The sequence below is a fragment of the Hippichthys cyanospilos genome, chromosome 1 (genome assembly GCF_059441005.1).
Source record: "Hippichthys cyanospilos isolate Australia breed blue-spotted pipefish chromosome 1, RoL_Hcya_1.0, whole genome shotgun sequence".
In the NCBI taxonomy this organism is placed as follows: domain Eukaryota; kingdom Metazoa; phylum Chordata; class Actinopteri; order Syngnathiformes; family Syngnathidae; genus Hippichthys; species Hippichthys cyanospilos.
The window spans coordinates 1,366,274-1,380,393 of NC_142369.1; the positions used below are offsets into that span (position 1 = coordinate 1,366,274).

The 14,120-nt window shown below is 42.9% G+C and overlaps 1 protein-coding gene and 1 long non-coding RNA gene across 5 annotated transcripts in view; one reads left to right on the top strand and one right to left on the bottom strand.

The window, feature by feature from the left end:
- Nucleotides 1-3,241: 3,241 nt before the first annotated feature.
- usp53a (ubiquitin specific peptidase 53a) overlaps nt 3,242-14,120 on the bottom strand; it is a 31,001-nt gene continuing 20,122 nt past the window's right edge. For both annotated transcript variants that reach the window (XM_088414255.1, XM_088414262.1), the window contains exons 13-17: nt 12,474-13,233; nt 11,561-11,619; nt 6,711-6,765; nt 4,755-5,410; nt 3,242-4,066 (exon numbers count right to left, since the gene is read on the bottom strand). In XM_088414255.1, the coding sequence (XP_088270381.1) occupies nt 3,987-4,066; nt 4,755-5,410; nt 6,711-6,765; nt 11,561-11,619; nt 12,474-13,233 (1,610 nt within the window). In that variant the 3' untranslated portion in view covers nt 3,242-3,986. The remainder of the gene's footprint in view (nt 4,067-4,754; nt 5,411-6,710; nt 6,766-11,560; nt 11,620-12,473; nt 13,234-14,120) is intronic.
- On the top strand, nt 8,358-11,426 carry LOC148428516 (uncharacterized). Of its 3 annotated transcripts, none has more exons than XR_015865539.1 (3): nt 8,358-8,456; nt 8,967-9,131; nt 10,765-11,426. It is a non-coding gene; the product is annotated as an uncharacterized LOC148428516 (long non-coding RNA). The 3 variants fall into 3 exon arrangements; XR_015865537.1 differs by having other exon boundaries at nt 8,410-8,490; XR_015865536.1 differs by having other exon boundaries at nt 8,441-8,490; nt 8,582-9,131.

The window sequence follows — 14,120 nt, forward strand, 5'->3', positions numbered from 1 at the left end:
TTAAAATAATGCATTTGCAAATCCAATATGGCGACATTAGTTGGTAAAGAGGCAAAGTTGAATAGGCTCCAAAACGTGTGGGGCAACACACTCAATTAAACAAGGTAATTGTTTGACATCATCCCGTATAGGATTTCTTCATGCGAAATTAGGAATGCGGCGTCGATTCAAGCGTGAAGAGCCGTTACACGAAAGGGGGCCAAACACGGCGGAAGGCCTCGGAGCCCAAGAAGCGAGAGGGATGACGGCGAAGGGGATCAAAGTGGCAGGACGCTTATGAGATGCCTTTTGAAAACGGGGCTGTTTTGCCCGCCGCGCCAGTCAATCACAATTACAATGGCGGGGGAGAGACGGGAGCGGCGGCGCAGAAAGAGCATCGGCGATAATTACAACGCCGGGGACAAGATAATGGCGAGGCGCCTCGCTCGTCCAATTGCTTAACGTACGGCGACCCGCGCAAAAACCCCGCCCGTGACAACCCGCAATCACGGCTCATATCGGCGGGATCCGAAATGAATTGATGCGACCGACGCGCTCGCTGGGTTGCGCCGTCGTTCGGGGAGGGTCAGAGAAGATTCCTTTGTACTTTGTCAACGCCGGACGTCAACAGCAAGACAAATATCGCCTTTGACGACCAAGCGCAGTAACGTTTCTATTTGAATACCAAACGGAACTCCAACCAATATTCACATTTGACCACGGCATCTGTCACATACACGACCAGTAAAACCAGCTATGCTGATGTGTGTTTATATGTATGTCTGTTTTAACGCTGTTGTGGTCAAAGTACTTTTGCCCAAGACAAATTTCCCCCTGGGGAAAATAAAGTTGATCTTATCTGATCTAATCTTATCTTATAACAAAGTTTTGCTGATCTTAATGTACGAGACGATGCCTTTAAAAACTTCTATCTTGCATTTCCTGGGTAAGAGCCAATCAGGGTGAGTGAGTCACTTTGCAATGTGCCCACTAGATACTTAAATGGAAAGACCTCCCCAAACGTTTGCCTAGCTATGTGCAAGCGATTTATTCATTCAAATAATATTATCAAACGCAAAATAAGACAAAAATCTCTTCAAACACAATTTTTGATTTTAGGTCTGTACATTAAATGCGCAATCAATATTGTGTGCAGTTAATGAAATCGTAACTCTGCAAGCCAGTGCAAAAAGGATGCTTTCCCTCTGCTGCATGTTCAGTATTCAGTCAGTTATTTCTGGGTGCAAGTATGTATGCTCGCTGCCTATTTAGACTGTAGCTACAGCAGAAGAAAACTCACCCGAGCGCACCTTATTTAAAGCAATAACGTATGTTTGCGCATGATTGAGTACCTGTGCACACTTTGCTTGAACGCTTGGCGGCGGTCCCCAAGGCTCCCATCGCTCATCTTCGGCAAGGAAAGCCACCCTGGTAATCAAGCGCATCATAAACAACTTCGTTTTCATTAAGCCTCCTTTTAATGCTTTATTTCACCGAGATTAATAATCAGACCAAAAGGGACGACGTGCTCATAATATAAAAATACATTTACCGTTGCGATGCTACGTTCAAATAAACTACGTATTTTTATATAACTGAGAGTGAATGGTTTTGCTGAGGACCAAAACGTTTCTGCATTAGTTTTGTTTACCTCCAGCAGATGGGGCTGTTGTGACAAAAATTCTGTTACCCTCCTCGGGAGGTTCATATTGTCCCTTCGTTTTTTAAATGCAAAAAAAAAAAAAAAAAAAACAGCGACAAAAGGAATTGCCTTGTTCTCTTCTATTACATCATATTATACTATGTATATTAACGTGACCTGGTTTAGAAAAAAATACTACCTCCATTCATTTGGTGGGATAATATATACATATCTACATTTATACACGCTAAAAACTCACTTTTGCTTTCAATCATACTGTGAGTCATACTAACGGAATCAACTGTTCAACAAGACGTGTTTTTAACTTCTTTTGAATGCTGTTCCAAATGCTGTGTTCTCTCGCTACATTGCAGTTGGGTTTTCATTTATGACCATAACTCATTACAGGTTTACGTCGATATTTTTATTGCAATTTTTCTTTCCTTTAAGTCCGACCATTCAAAAAAAGCAATTATTATTTTTTAAAGGCAACCTCTATTACATGGATTTTTTTTAGCATATCTATTGCAGGTGTAGCACGCGATTTTTCTTGATTTTCACACAAATGTGAAACATAGGAACGAAAGCTAAAAAAAAAAAAAAAAGGTTATTGAATCTTTTTGGAATGTAACCCGTGATAAACGAGGCAACACCGTATGCGTGACGTCTGTTGCAAACTACACTAGCTTAAGCACAATTTAACTTAAAAAGAAAGAAAAAAAAGGCAACAACAACAAAAAAACCCTGTAAAGCCATTATTACTTTTCTCCTGGCTGAGACAAAAAAAATTAAAACAATTTCTTTAAAATGACAAAAAGAATCAGGCGATATGTCACGAAAGAAGAAATAATTGTCCAGTTACACATAGAGGGTGAGTGAAAAAATGCATTATAATAATTAGTATTTAAAAAAAAAAAAAAACAAAGATGTAATTTTGAGATTCAAAACTCACCTCAGGCAAAACAAAATAGCGGCAGAAGGTGGCCAATTTCCGCAAAGCACCCCTAAAACACAAAGGAAGGCTCCAGTTTTAAACTAAACTCTAATGAGCCAAATTCTCCAAACAAAAAGCTCTCAAAGTATGCAAAGGACTATGCACAACTTACTTAAAAATGGCTTTGGTAGCGTTGTTACATTTCATATGTTTCCAGCTGGAAGTAGAAACAAACTAAATGAGCACAAAAGAAAAAACATATCACAGACTTTTAAAAATAATTAGTTACGCACCTGTATTGACTTTTACCTTACGCTGTGGCAAGGTGACGCACCGGTGCTTTTACGTGTCCTGGGAAATTCTGGCATTCAAGGTTCAAGTAATTGGTCCAAAGCTGGGCTGTATGGATTGCGGACGTGTTATTTTGTATTATTTTTGTTGAATACTCTATATATTTTCTGTCGTGTAACTCGTTTTGATTTTTGTAAATATTGAAAACGAATGAAAATTTAACGTATAAATAAATTAATAAATTCTACTTTAGATTAAAGGCGACTTCAACCACAAGGGTGTAATTGTGTGCACCAAACAGCAGATGGGAGCAGCACATTGCGAACGCTTTAAATCAGTTCGTGACAACTGTATCTTGGGAAAAATGCACCAAAAAAAAAAACGTATAAACAAGGTTAATTAAAACTGTTTATTTTTACTCAAAGACTTGTGATCAATACAAATAAAATAAAAAATCTCTGGAATTTAAACAAAATACAACTGATTCAAACCTTGCTTTGGCACAAAAAAAAAAATACAAAAAGGCACTGCGTCACTTACTAACCATGAACAAATACTACATAAATTTAAAACATTTTATTATGACTTGTACCCAGAACAAAAAGCTTGCGTGTCTTTCTACAAAAAAAGTTTGTACAGATAAGAGTGTCATCCAGTGCTAAGACTTTTGTGCCACATACTTGCCGCCAATAAGAATGAGCCATCGCCGAAGGGGGGCGGGGTCGATCCGCCCGACCCCTGCTTATTATTAACACAAAAGAGACGGGGAAGACATTCACAGAGGATTTCACCTCGGCCCCCAAGTTAGGGAAACCCTGCTCGCCGGTGTGGCGGTACGCACGCATACCTTTGCGGGAGTACCCATGTATCCGGATCCCTAGGATCCATTAAAGTACCGGGAAAGGACAAAACTTGCTCGGTAGTCGCCGCAGCCTCGACTTGATAACCCTGAAAAGAGGACGGTTCTTTTTTTTTGTACCATTCTGGTTGTGCAAATGACATTTTCATCCCATGGCGTCCCGAGGAGCGACCCGCTTGGCTGCCGCGTTGGTCTTCCAGAAATTCAAACAGTGCAACAATTGTAATGCATAGTGATTTTTGTGTTATCCCGACAAAAGCTTGTTTTCGCTTGGACTCCACCTATAGGAAACCGTGCTCGTCCAGTCCTTTCGGGGTCACTGGATTCCACTTGGCAACGGGCTTGGGGGAAGACGAGTAGCCTGAAAAAAAAGAATGTATTTCAACACTGATTGCCGTCGACGTGAAAGGAAGTCAAATGGAACCCAACCAAAGCGTGCCAATGACGTAAATTCACGTTTTGTTTTGTTTTTTTTTCCCAAAAATGAGAGTGGGCAGTAGGTTTGTAAGCATTGATTTAATCATCCATTTATTTTCTAGAGGCGCTTATCCTCACTAGTGTCTCACTAGTCCCAGCTGTCAGTAGGCGGGGACACCGAACTGGTTGCCAGCCAATCACAAGGCCCACTTATACAAACGACCACCGACCCTTACAAATACACCGAAGGGCAATTCAGAGTGTCCAATTCACCTGCAGTACCGTGCATGTTTTTGGGATTGTGGGAGGGAACCAACGTATCCGGAGAAAACCCATGCAGGCATGGGGAGAACATGTAAACTCCATACAAGAAGGCGAGAGCTGGAATCGAACCCGGGACCTCAGAGCTGAGAGGCGGACGTGCAAACTAGTCTCCCGCTGTGCCGCTGATATAATCATTTAACAGGGAAATTTTTTTAAAATGACGCACATAAGCTAGCCAGTTCTCACTTTAACTCTTTAGTGCCACGGATAACAATAATATCTCCTAAATAAGACAGCCCTGTAATAAAGGCTCGCTTGGTTTCTGGCCTCCGTGATAATCGCCATCGAAACGGCAGTTCTAGAGGTACCTGTTTGAGGGCGGTCGGCGGGGAGTTCCGCAACGGGAAGCCCTCTGGCGTCCACGTCGCTCTCCCCCCCCGAAGACGCGTGCTCGTCGGCTCTCAAGTACAAGGCGGGCCTTTTGTGGTATTTGGCCCGATAGGTGTCAGTCATGCAGTTGTCCACGGAGAAGAAAGTGGTGGGCAGAACCACGTCGGGGGAGTCGGCGCCTTCCCGGTCGCGGTCGGGAAGCCCGTCTTCGGCCTCGCCGGCCGACAGGTCGTTGCGGTCCCGGTCCGAGGATTTGTTGGAGCCGGCGTCCGACGGCGGCCCGCGCTCGGCGGGCGTCTCGATCCAGCGGATCAGGGTGTTGTGCGAGAGGGCGGGCGCGGCGCCGAAGGGCCGGCGGGCCGGTATTTCCGGCGGCTCCGACGGGTCGACGCGATTTCCGGGAAAGGGTTTAGGGGGTCGAGGGGGCGGGGGGTCGTGCGGTCGGGTATCGCGGCGGGTCTCCTCGTGTTCAGAGAAGGGGCCGGCGAGGTCGTCTGAGCTGATCCACTCGGAACTGCTAGTTTTTGTCAAATAAGACGGGACCGGGCTCACCGGACTATCCGGATTGTCTTCTCTGTCGGTGTCCGGGCCGCCGTATTCCAAGACTCCGGGGGTGTATCGAAAGGCTCGTTTCCTATTTCAAAAACAAAAGTCCGACTGTGAAATTCAGTACAGAATATGCGTCCTTGTATAATACGCTGCCTCAAATTGACCTCTGAAGTGAGTTTTCTTTAGTTTACGTGTAAATTATGGCCCCCTGATTTGCTGGCGTCCATTATGACAGTGGGGGGAACTTGAAGGAACTTCAGGGGGCACTCATTTGAAATAAAACAAGCAAACATGATCCTTCAAAAATTATTAGTGAATTAATTACATGTTTCAGGAAACTATAAGTTCATAAGACAATGTTTATGTCATTCTTTTGAACAGATATCTAATGTTATCCCCCGCTTTATGTTAAATATTTTTCAGTGGACAAATATTTATTTATAATTATTTCTTTTTGGGCACGGGTCTGACACTTTATATTAATTATGTTTGTGGAGAAATATTTATTAATAATGAAGTTATTTCTTTAAGATAACAGATCTTTTCCATTATCCAAAAGAGGACACTTTATCTTGATTATTGTTATTATTATATACATTGACGGCATGTTTTAAATGTTTTTTTTCTTTTTACACTAAGTTTTTTTAATGCCAAAGATATTTTAATGATTGAGTCACAGTGCACCATTAGTGGTGACCTATGTTTAAGACCTCCTTATCCTCAATGGAGGCCAAAAAAAACCAACCTCAAATTGTCATGTCATTAATTTCAGAGGGGCTTACTGAGTCAACTCTGCAAGCACTAGTGATACCATATCACCAAACTGCACCAAGTTTCAAATGTCCTGTAAAACGCTGATTTATCAAAAAACAAAACTTCAACTGTTATCGCTTGTAATCCTTCAAATGAGATAGAAAGCAACTTTGTTTGTCTTTGATGAAAACAAAGAGCATTTATGTGTGCCTTTTTTGAAGTCTCTTTTTGAGAGCCGTCTTGTCAGATCGAAAAAGAGGATGAGGGCGTGCTAAGCACCACGACTTGATTCTGATTGGTAAAGCTTCGTCTAATCATCTCTCAGAAGTGAGAGACCGTCAAAATTCTGCGTATTTATTGGTTTGGATGTCCTCAGGAATGCTGCTTGGGTCCGAAGGGGTTAAGGCAAAGACCTCCCATTTATCCTCTGTGTGCTGCCAAGGTTTTTGTTGTTTTTTGGTTTTTTACATCTTGGTATCAGTGCAATAAAATGTAATTTTCTTTTATTTTTTTAATGTATTTGTGTATGATTCGGGTACCATTTTGCACCATTGTATCGTAAAAAATAGTAACAGCATTTGACAGTATTCAAGTGCCGCATATTTAAATGAATGCATTGCGATGGGATTTACCTCTGTAAGAGTTTGTTAGAGTCACGCAGATCCGGAGACCTTTTGCCTTGGTCACCTAGATAAAAAAAAAAGAGAAAAAAATGTTAATTCCAGCACAGAACAGTCCAAAATCAAGCTAGCAAACATCTGTCACAGCTTTAGCTCCGGACAGGAAATATGACGCGTTATCTAACAGGGGTCACCGCGAGGCCCTGTGACGAGAACGGAAGTATCAGCCTCGTGTGGCCGCGGGGAGGGGAGGGGGGGAGCGAGGGCTCTGTTCTAGTGAACCGGCGCAGACCGAGGGGATCTGGCACCTTACCCGGAGCCCGTTAGCTTGGAGCTAATAAAGAACTCCGGCAGATTTACAAGTTGGAGGCAGTAATGAAAAGAGATTGAATCAAAGCATGAATCCATCAGGGGTTGGCTAACACCATTTTATTTTGGCCCCAACCAAATAGGTTGAAGTCCGCAGAGTGCAATTTTGTCTGACAGCGACCAAATTTGAAACCACGTACACCGAAGCAGATATACGTCCGTCGATCGGGGCGAGTACAAACGATCCTCCTATGTCCGTGAATTTTTCGAGGCTTCTTGCAGAACGTGCTGGCCGAAAATGTGGACATGTTTGTTGAAGGTGGGCGCTCAGTCGACGGCGGCTGATGCAATGACCGTTTTGCCCAGATCCGTTCATTTGAAATTGTTCGGTGAAATCAGTTGCACCCATACACATATGTAGGTTAAATTGACGCAAAAAATTTTGAAAAATGGTAGGGTTTGTCTGTGTAGTCTGTGTCGTGATGATGACTCTAAGACATAGCCATTAACTGATCTGTACCGCCACCTACTGTCTCAGATAAAACACAAGTCAAAGAATTTTTTGTTTGCTGACATAGTTTGACCGCCGCCCAACGGAATGTTGCAAAAATCGCAGGAACATCAATGTCATAAAACCTATTCAAATGCATCTCAAAGATTGTAATTATAATGGATTTATATGGTCCAAAATTTGGACGATGATTATTTTTGCACACAATTTTGGGATCCGTACTTTTCGGTCGAAATTGCACCGGTCTAATATGCATCGGATTATAAATTGCAGTCTCAATGAACAAGTCAATTGAGGTAAATAAGGTGCACTGTTGATTTGCGATGAAATGACACAATGTTAACAGCTCAATGTCAGTTTCGACCCAAATTGGGCCGTTGATCTAAGTTCCTTATAGTCCGAAAAATACAGCAACTCCACTCAAACAAACATCCTCTATCTAAAGCACTCAAATGCCAAAGTTGGATGGATTTGGCTTTTAAGCATTAGATTATCCGTTGCAGAATCCCGAGACACGGTTTCACATTTTTTGTCTCGCCGTCACGTCTCCGGCTGCATCGGCGATGTAAGTTCGAAAAGGTGAGAGCAAGAGTAGCTGAGCAAACCAAGGAGATGAAGGGAGAGCGTTGCCATCTGCGATGCATCAGCACACTCTCTCCAAAGCATTAGAGGCTAAATCCTTTGTGATGGCATGCAATTACACCGGGGTCAGCCCCACCCACCCAACAACGCTATTGCGGTTTTAAGCCGCTAAGTCCATGAGGCAATTCACAATTTTTCTTGATCTGTCATCCTTCAAATTAAAGACACACCCCTTTGCCTTCAAAATAAATAGATGCCGACACACCTCTTTGCTTCAGGCTAAATATTGCCATAATAAACACAAAAACTAAAGAATCAAAGAGAAGAAAGAAATAAACATCTCAAGCGTTGACGTGGTGAGAAAAAGCTTGGGGACCATTGCTATACATGGTAACATCAAAAATTTGAGCAGAATTTGACCGTAAAATTAAGGGTGCGCTTGTTGACTTGAAAGAAAGTATTCGATGTGTTTATTTTGAAGGTGGCAGCAGCCTCAAACATGGTGACCGTTCAGTACGACTCGCACATTAAGTAAGGAAACCGGCGCCCTTAAAAACAATTTGGGACTGTTGGCTTGATTCTCAGTTTAGCAAGTCCATCTCTTTACATGAGGCGCAAAATCCAAAATGTACAAGTCAAGGAGCAGTATTTGGAGCCTTGTAATTTCTCGTCATTTGTAGCTTCTCTTCTACATCTCAATGATGCGCACTAAAACGTCTGCCCGGGCGAGCGCCAACGATAATTCGAGCTCGGCCTCGGTTTGCAAACTCAAGGGCAGACGATTATGCAAACAACGCGGCGAGGGAATCCATTAGATTGGCCCGTAGGTTCAAACTCATTCCAACAATATTTGTGTCACGCACGAGGGCTGGCGGGTCACGCGGTCAAGTGCATCCACCGGCGTTAACGGCCTCTCCGCCGCGTTCCCATGAGACGTTGCTGGAGCGGCCAAGGATGATTTAGCGGCGACGGCGGCGGCATTAAGAGTCCACGCCGCACCCGATGTCTGTCCCACCGTGTTGGAGCCCCCGGTAGCCATCAATTTCAATGTTTTGCACATTCCAATGCAAATGCCGCCATCTCTCTGTCTGTGTCTTAAAAGGGCTTTCATTGTTAAGCTTGTCAGGAGCACGCTGGCTTTTAAAGTAACAAATGCACAGGACACAACTTGTCTCTTTCCAAATCAAACAGGCAGTAGCTCTGTCTCTTACCAGCTGAAATTTTCTGAGAACTGGGCAACTTCAAAAATGTCCTCTCCAGAAATCCAACAACACAAACAGCAAGTTACTCTTAAATGCAGCAACAACAAAACTAGGAAGTGTCATGATAATTGTAGAGATGTAAGCAAAGTTTATTTCATTAATAGATTCATATGGTGATAATTTGCCAGATTTTAGGAATCTGAAATAACTAACTTTAGTACTAAAGTAACGAGCTAATCAATTGCTTTACCGTATTTTCCGCACTATGAGGTGCGCCGGATTATAAAGCGCGCCTTCAATTATTTGCCTTTTAAAACCTTTCATATATAGGGTGCACAGCGTTATAAGGCACATGGAATAGAAGCTACAGTAGTGGCTGGTGTTGCGTTATGCATGCACTAGATGGAGCTGCACTAAAGGGAATGGCAACAAAACTAGCAGTCAAACTTTTCAATCAGAAGTTAAGAATAAAGATGATTTGTGGAAGGTACTATCTGAAGAATGGGGAAAAAAATGCCCCTTGATTACATTAAAACAAATGCTTATACCAATCAAGACTTTAAAATAGACACATAAAAAGATTTTGTAAATGAAAGTGATTTTATTTAAAAAAAAAAATCCAGAAACTGTTTTTAAATCAACAAAACAATTTATTTTAAGGTTTTAGGATGCACTTTGTTTAAAAAAATAAGTTTAATATGTATTTGCATCATAATTATATTCATTTAAACTCTTGATTTGTCTTGGCATTGATCTAAACACTCTTAATTTAATCAAGAGGTATTTTTCCCCCCATTGTTCAAATAGTTCTTTCCGCAAACCTTCTATATTCTTACCTTATTGAAAAGTTTGACTGACTTATCTGATTGTTTTGTTGACGTTCCCTTTAGCGTAGCACCATTTGGTGGCTGCGTAACGGAACCCAAGCTACTACTGTAGCTTCTATTCTATGCTCCATATAATGCGGTGCACCTTGTATATGAAAACAATGTAAAAATAGGCCATTCTTTGAAGGTGCGCCTTATAGTGCGGAAAATGCAGGGCCTGGGATTCAATGTCTGGACTATTAAAAAAATAATAAACATAAAAAATATCTTTGGAACTGAATGAGTTCAAAGCTCATGTTACCCCCTAAAGAGCTGCTCTGGTAATAGCGTTGTTATTGCTTAGTTGTACTACATATACTCGTTGAAGCAAGGTACACCAAAATGTTATAGCATTTGAAGGGGGTGAATTGCTGTGTGCCGGTGGAAGAAGGGCGGAAACGTTTTCAAGCTTGCTGAAATTTAGCCATGCTAAAATGTCATTTAGGTGCGCGAACAAACAGCGAAGCCCCACGCGCTCCAAATTTTCCACAAGTGGAAAGTGGCTGGGGGAGGTCTATTTGCTGCGGCGTGAAGGGGGGCGAGGCCAACATATGGAATAATCCATCCATCTATTTTTCTATACCGCTTATCCTCAGGAAGGTCACAAGTGAGCGACGGCCTATCCAAACGGACTTTGGGCAGGATGCGCAGCGGACCCCGAATTGGTTGGCAGTCAATCAGGAGGCAGAAACACAAAGGCGGCCGCCTAGTTCAAGATCTTATTCTGGCGCGGGTAGCGCGCACGCCTTGCACCTTCCCAAACAAGTCGGACGAGTTTGGAGAGGGTAGGTCGAAGCTTCCCGTCTCGCTGCATGTCTCCAATCCACCCCGGATTTGAAACAAAGCGAGACTACCACCGGTATGCTGACCTCCACCAAAGGCCTGGAAAATGACGATACTCCTCGACCCAACCCAGATGGAAACATTCCTGTGTTTGTGCTTCATTTTGGAACTCGCCATGACCTGGCAAGAAACGCGCCTGCAGTTTGTTGGCTTCCCGTCTGAATACCACCTTCTGACAGGCCCGGCCGTGGCATTTTCTACCCGGCTGAGCACAGCTGGGTGGCCCTCACAAGCTCGCTCATCATCATCATCATCATCATCATCACCCGCCTCTTACTCAAGATAAACTCAGTGTTTCCTGTTGACTGTTTTTACGTCCGGGAGCTCAAAAGTTGGATCCCTCCCTGAACTTATGTATTAAATAAAGATTTATTCCCGCTAAAATCAGGCACAACTTATGAAATGAATGAATGAATTAGGGAAATGAATGGGTTGCTCTCTTTATAGATTTAAACCATGAGGACAAAAACGAGAGCTTGTTTCCTCAGATTGTTGAGAAGATAAAATGCAAATATTCTCAAATGCTTTTTTGCAATGAAGGTGACTTACCGCTTGAAAAGCTGGCTTGCAATTTCTCATCATCACTTGCCCTTGGAGGGAATACATCCCTAGAACAAAAAAAAACAAAGTGAATAAAATAATCTTCAGTGGCACGTTACGCAATTACCAATAATAGTTTACGATAATATGATGCCATGAGTGTAGCAACGGGGTGGCATTTTGTGCTAAGGCTTGAAGTAAAATCTTTAGGAGAATAAATAGATTAGTGCCAGGTTAAGAAAGAGTCGCGCGGCCTTTGTATAGTTTAAAAAAATAAAATAAAATTCTAGCAAACTCAAAATAAATGTAAGCTCTAGGCTTAAAAACATTTTTTTCCCCAAAAATTGACTTAAGCATTTGCATACCCGGTGGCATTATTTAAAAAATAACAGCGATCATAATGAAACCATAAAAAGGACTAATACGTAATATTTACATACTACAATTTTGAACACGTTGGTAAAATGTAGGCCAAAGCGTAATTGCAAATAACGCAAAAGTGTATACCGATAAACACGCTCGAAAGTATTGAAATGAATTTTGCTAGCCCCCTCAAACAAATTTCCAAATGTGTTTTTTGCAATTATTTGCAAATGGTTGGCCTATATTTACAATAAATGCATTCAAACATACAGTAAATGCATTTGAATGCATTTCCAAGTACGCGTGAACGTTACGTGAAAATAGGCTTAAAAACTTGCAATTGCGCTTGAACATACAGTAAATGCATTTGATTGCATTTCCAAGTACGCGTAAACGTTATGTGAAAATAGGCTTAAACACTTGCAATTACGCTTGGCAAATGACGTCATTGTGAAAATAGGCTTAAACACTTGCAATTACACTTGGCAAACGACGTCATCCGTATTGAGCGCCCTTGCGTTCTTACGACACTAAGAGCATGGCTCCTGCATTTATTTACCGGGTGAGATGCAGCTCGGGGATGGGCCGTAGTTCTTTGGGGGGAAAGTTCTCCACAACGGGCGAGTCCATATTCGCGGAGCTGTTGCTGATTCTGTCGCTGCTCTCGTAGCCAGATTCCGTTCGCTGGATCTTCCAGTTGTCGTTATAGACTTTAAGCGTCGCCGTGCCCTTCGACCCGTCTTTGTCCCCGCAGCCGCCCCGGCCAAGCGAATCCAGCGAGCCGCGGCTGCCGTTTTCCTGCTTCTGCTCGTCCTCGTAAATGGTCATGAGGCTCTTGAGCCTGCGCTCCTCCCGGCCTCCCGCGGCGGGCTCCCAATCTCGCTCCCGCGTGGGCGACTTGCTGCCGGGCCACCTTCGCGGGTTTTGCCGCCGTTCTGGACCGGCCGCTTCGCCGCCGTCGCCGCCGCTTAAGACGCTGTCCACATTCAGCACCTCCCGCATGGGCTTCCAAGGGCGACCGGATCTGCTGCGGCCGTCCCCCGCGCCGCCGGGACGCCCGCGGGAGTCTTGGCTGCTGTCGGTGTCGTAGCCGTTGGCGTCCGGCCTCCTGCCGTCGTGAGCGCTCCTCACGCTGGGCAACACCTGCACCCTGGAGTTGGAGCGAAAGGAGTCCAGAGGCCTGCTGCTAAGTTGGGGCGGGCGCTCATTCCGCGTGGGACCTTTCCCCTGGCTGCCGTACAGACGAGTCTCCACGTGTTGCTTGAAGTTGTTTTCCGGGGGGGAGATGGAACGGGAGTAGACGCGGTCTTGACCCGGATCTGTGTGAATAAAGTTCATATTGTCAATGTGGGGCTGGGCCATAACGACAAAAGATGAAATCTTGATTTTTCTTTCATCGTCCTGGATATGATTTTGACCGATTTCAATCCGTTAACAATCCGGGTTTAAATCCTGTGGAAAATATGGAAAAAAACAATGAATACTAATTAAAAATCAGTTTTAATGTAACCTCAGCATTAATAGTTCGTGCATAAATTGCTCGAAGGGCTAATGCATTTATGTTCCCATTTTTAGCAGTTAATTTGATAAGTATTTTTCAAGTACAATTAATGCTTTTAAAAACACATTTTTCTCATTTATTTGAATGTCTTGGTCTAAGCTAGCGACTTGTGTCTTGACTACAACACTATAGTATATACTATATGTGCAGGTGTGCATCATGTTCGAAGTACAGAGGCAATAGGATATCGTGTTATTATACATGGGATGTTCTAACAAAGAACACAGCAGGTTGACAAGGAAAAAACGGAACGGCAAAAAAGGAGGCAAACAAAAAAAGTGTTAATTACAGCCTACAGGAGTCCAGTCCCCAGTTTTTTTCCTCTATAAACATCTCAGCTTGAACAGGACAAAAAGTGCAGCCACTTTTGAGGCAATACGGCATGTAATAGATAAACTTTACTGCAGCGGCGATGTCCAGCAAAAAAATAAATAAAATCCGCAATATAAGTGTATTTTTTTTCATTGATTTGTTTTTATGCGTGGTTGTTTTTTGTATATTATACTGTTTTTGTTATTTTATTTTTAGCACTATAAAGAAAAAAAAAAACATAAAAAAGATCAATAAACGATGATACGCAAAAACCAAATCACGTTGTTGCGAAGGAACTCTGTACACCAGTGGCTGTCAAATGGGGGCACGTGT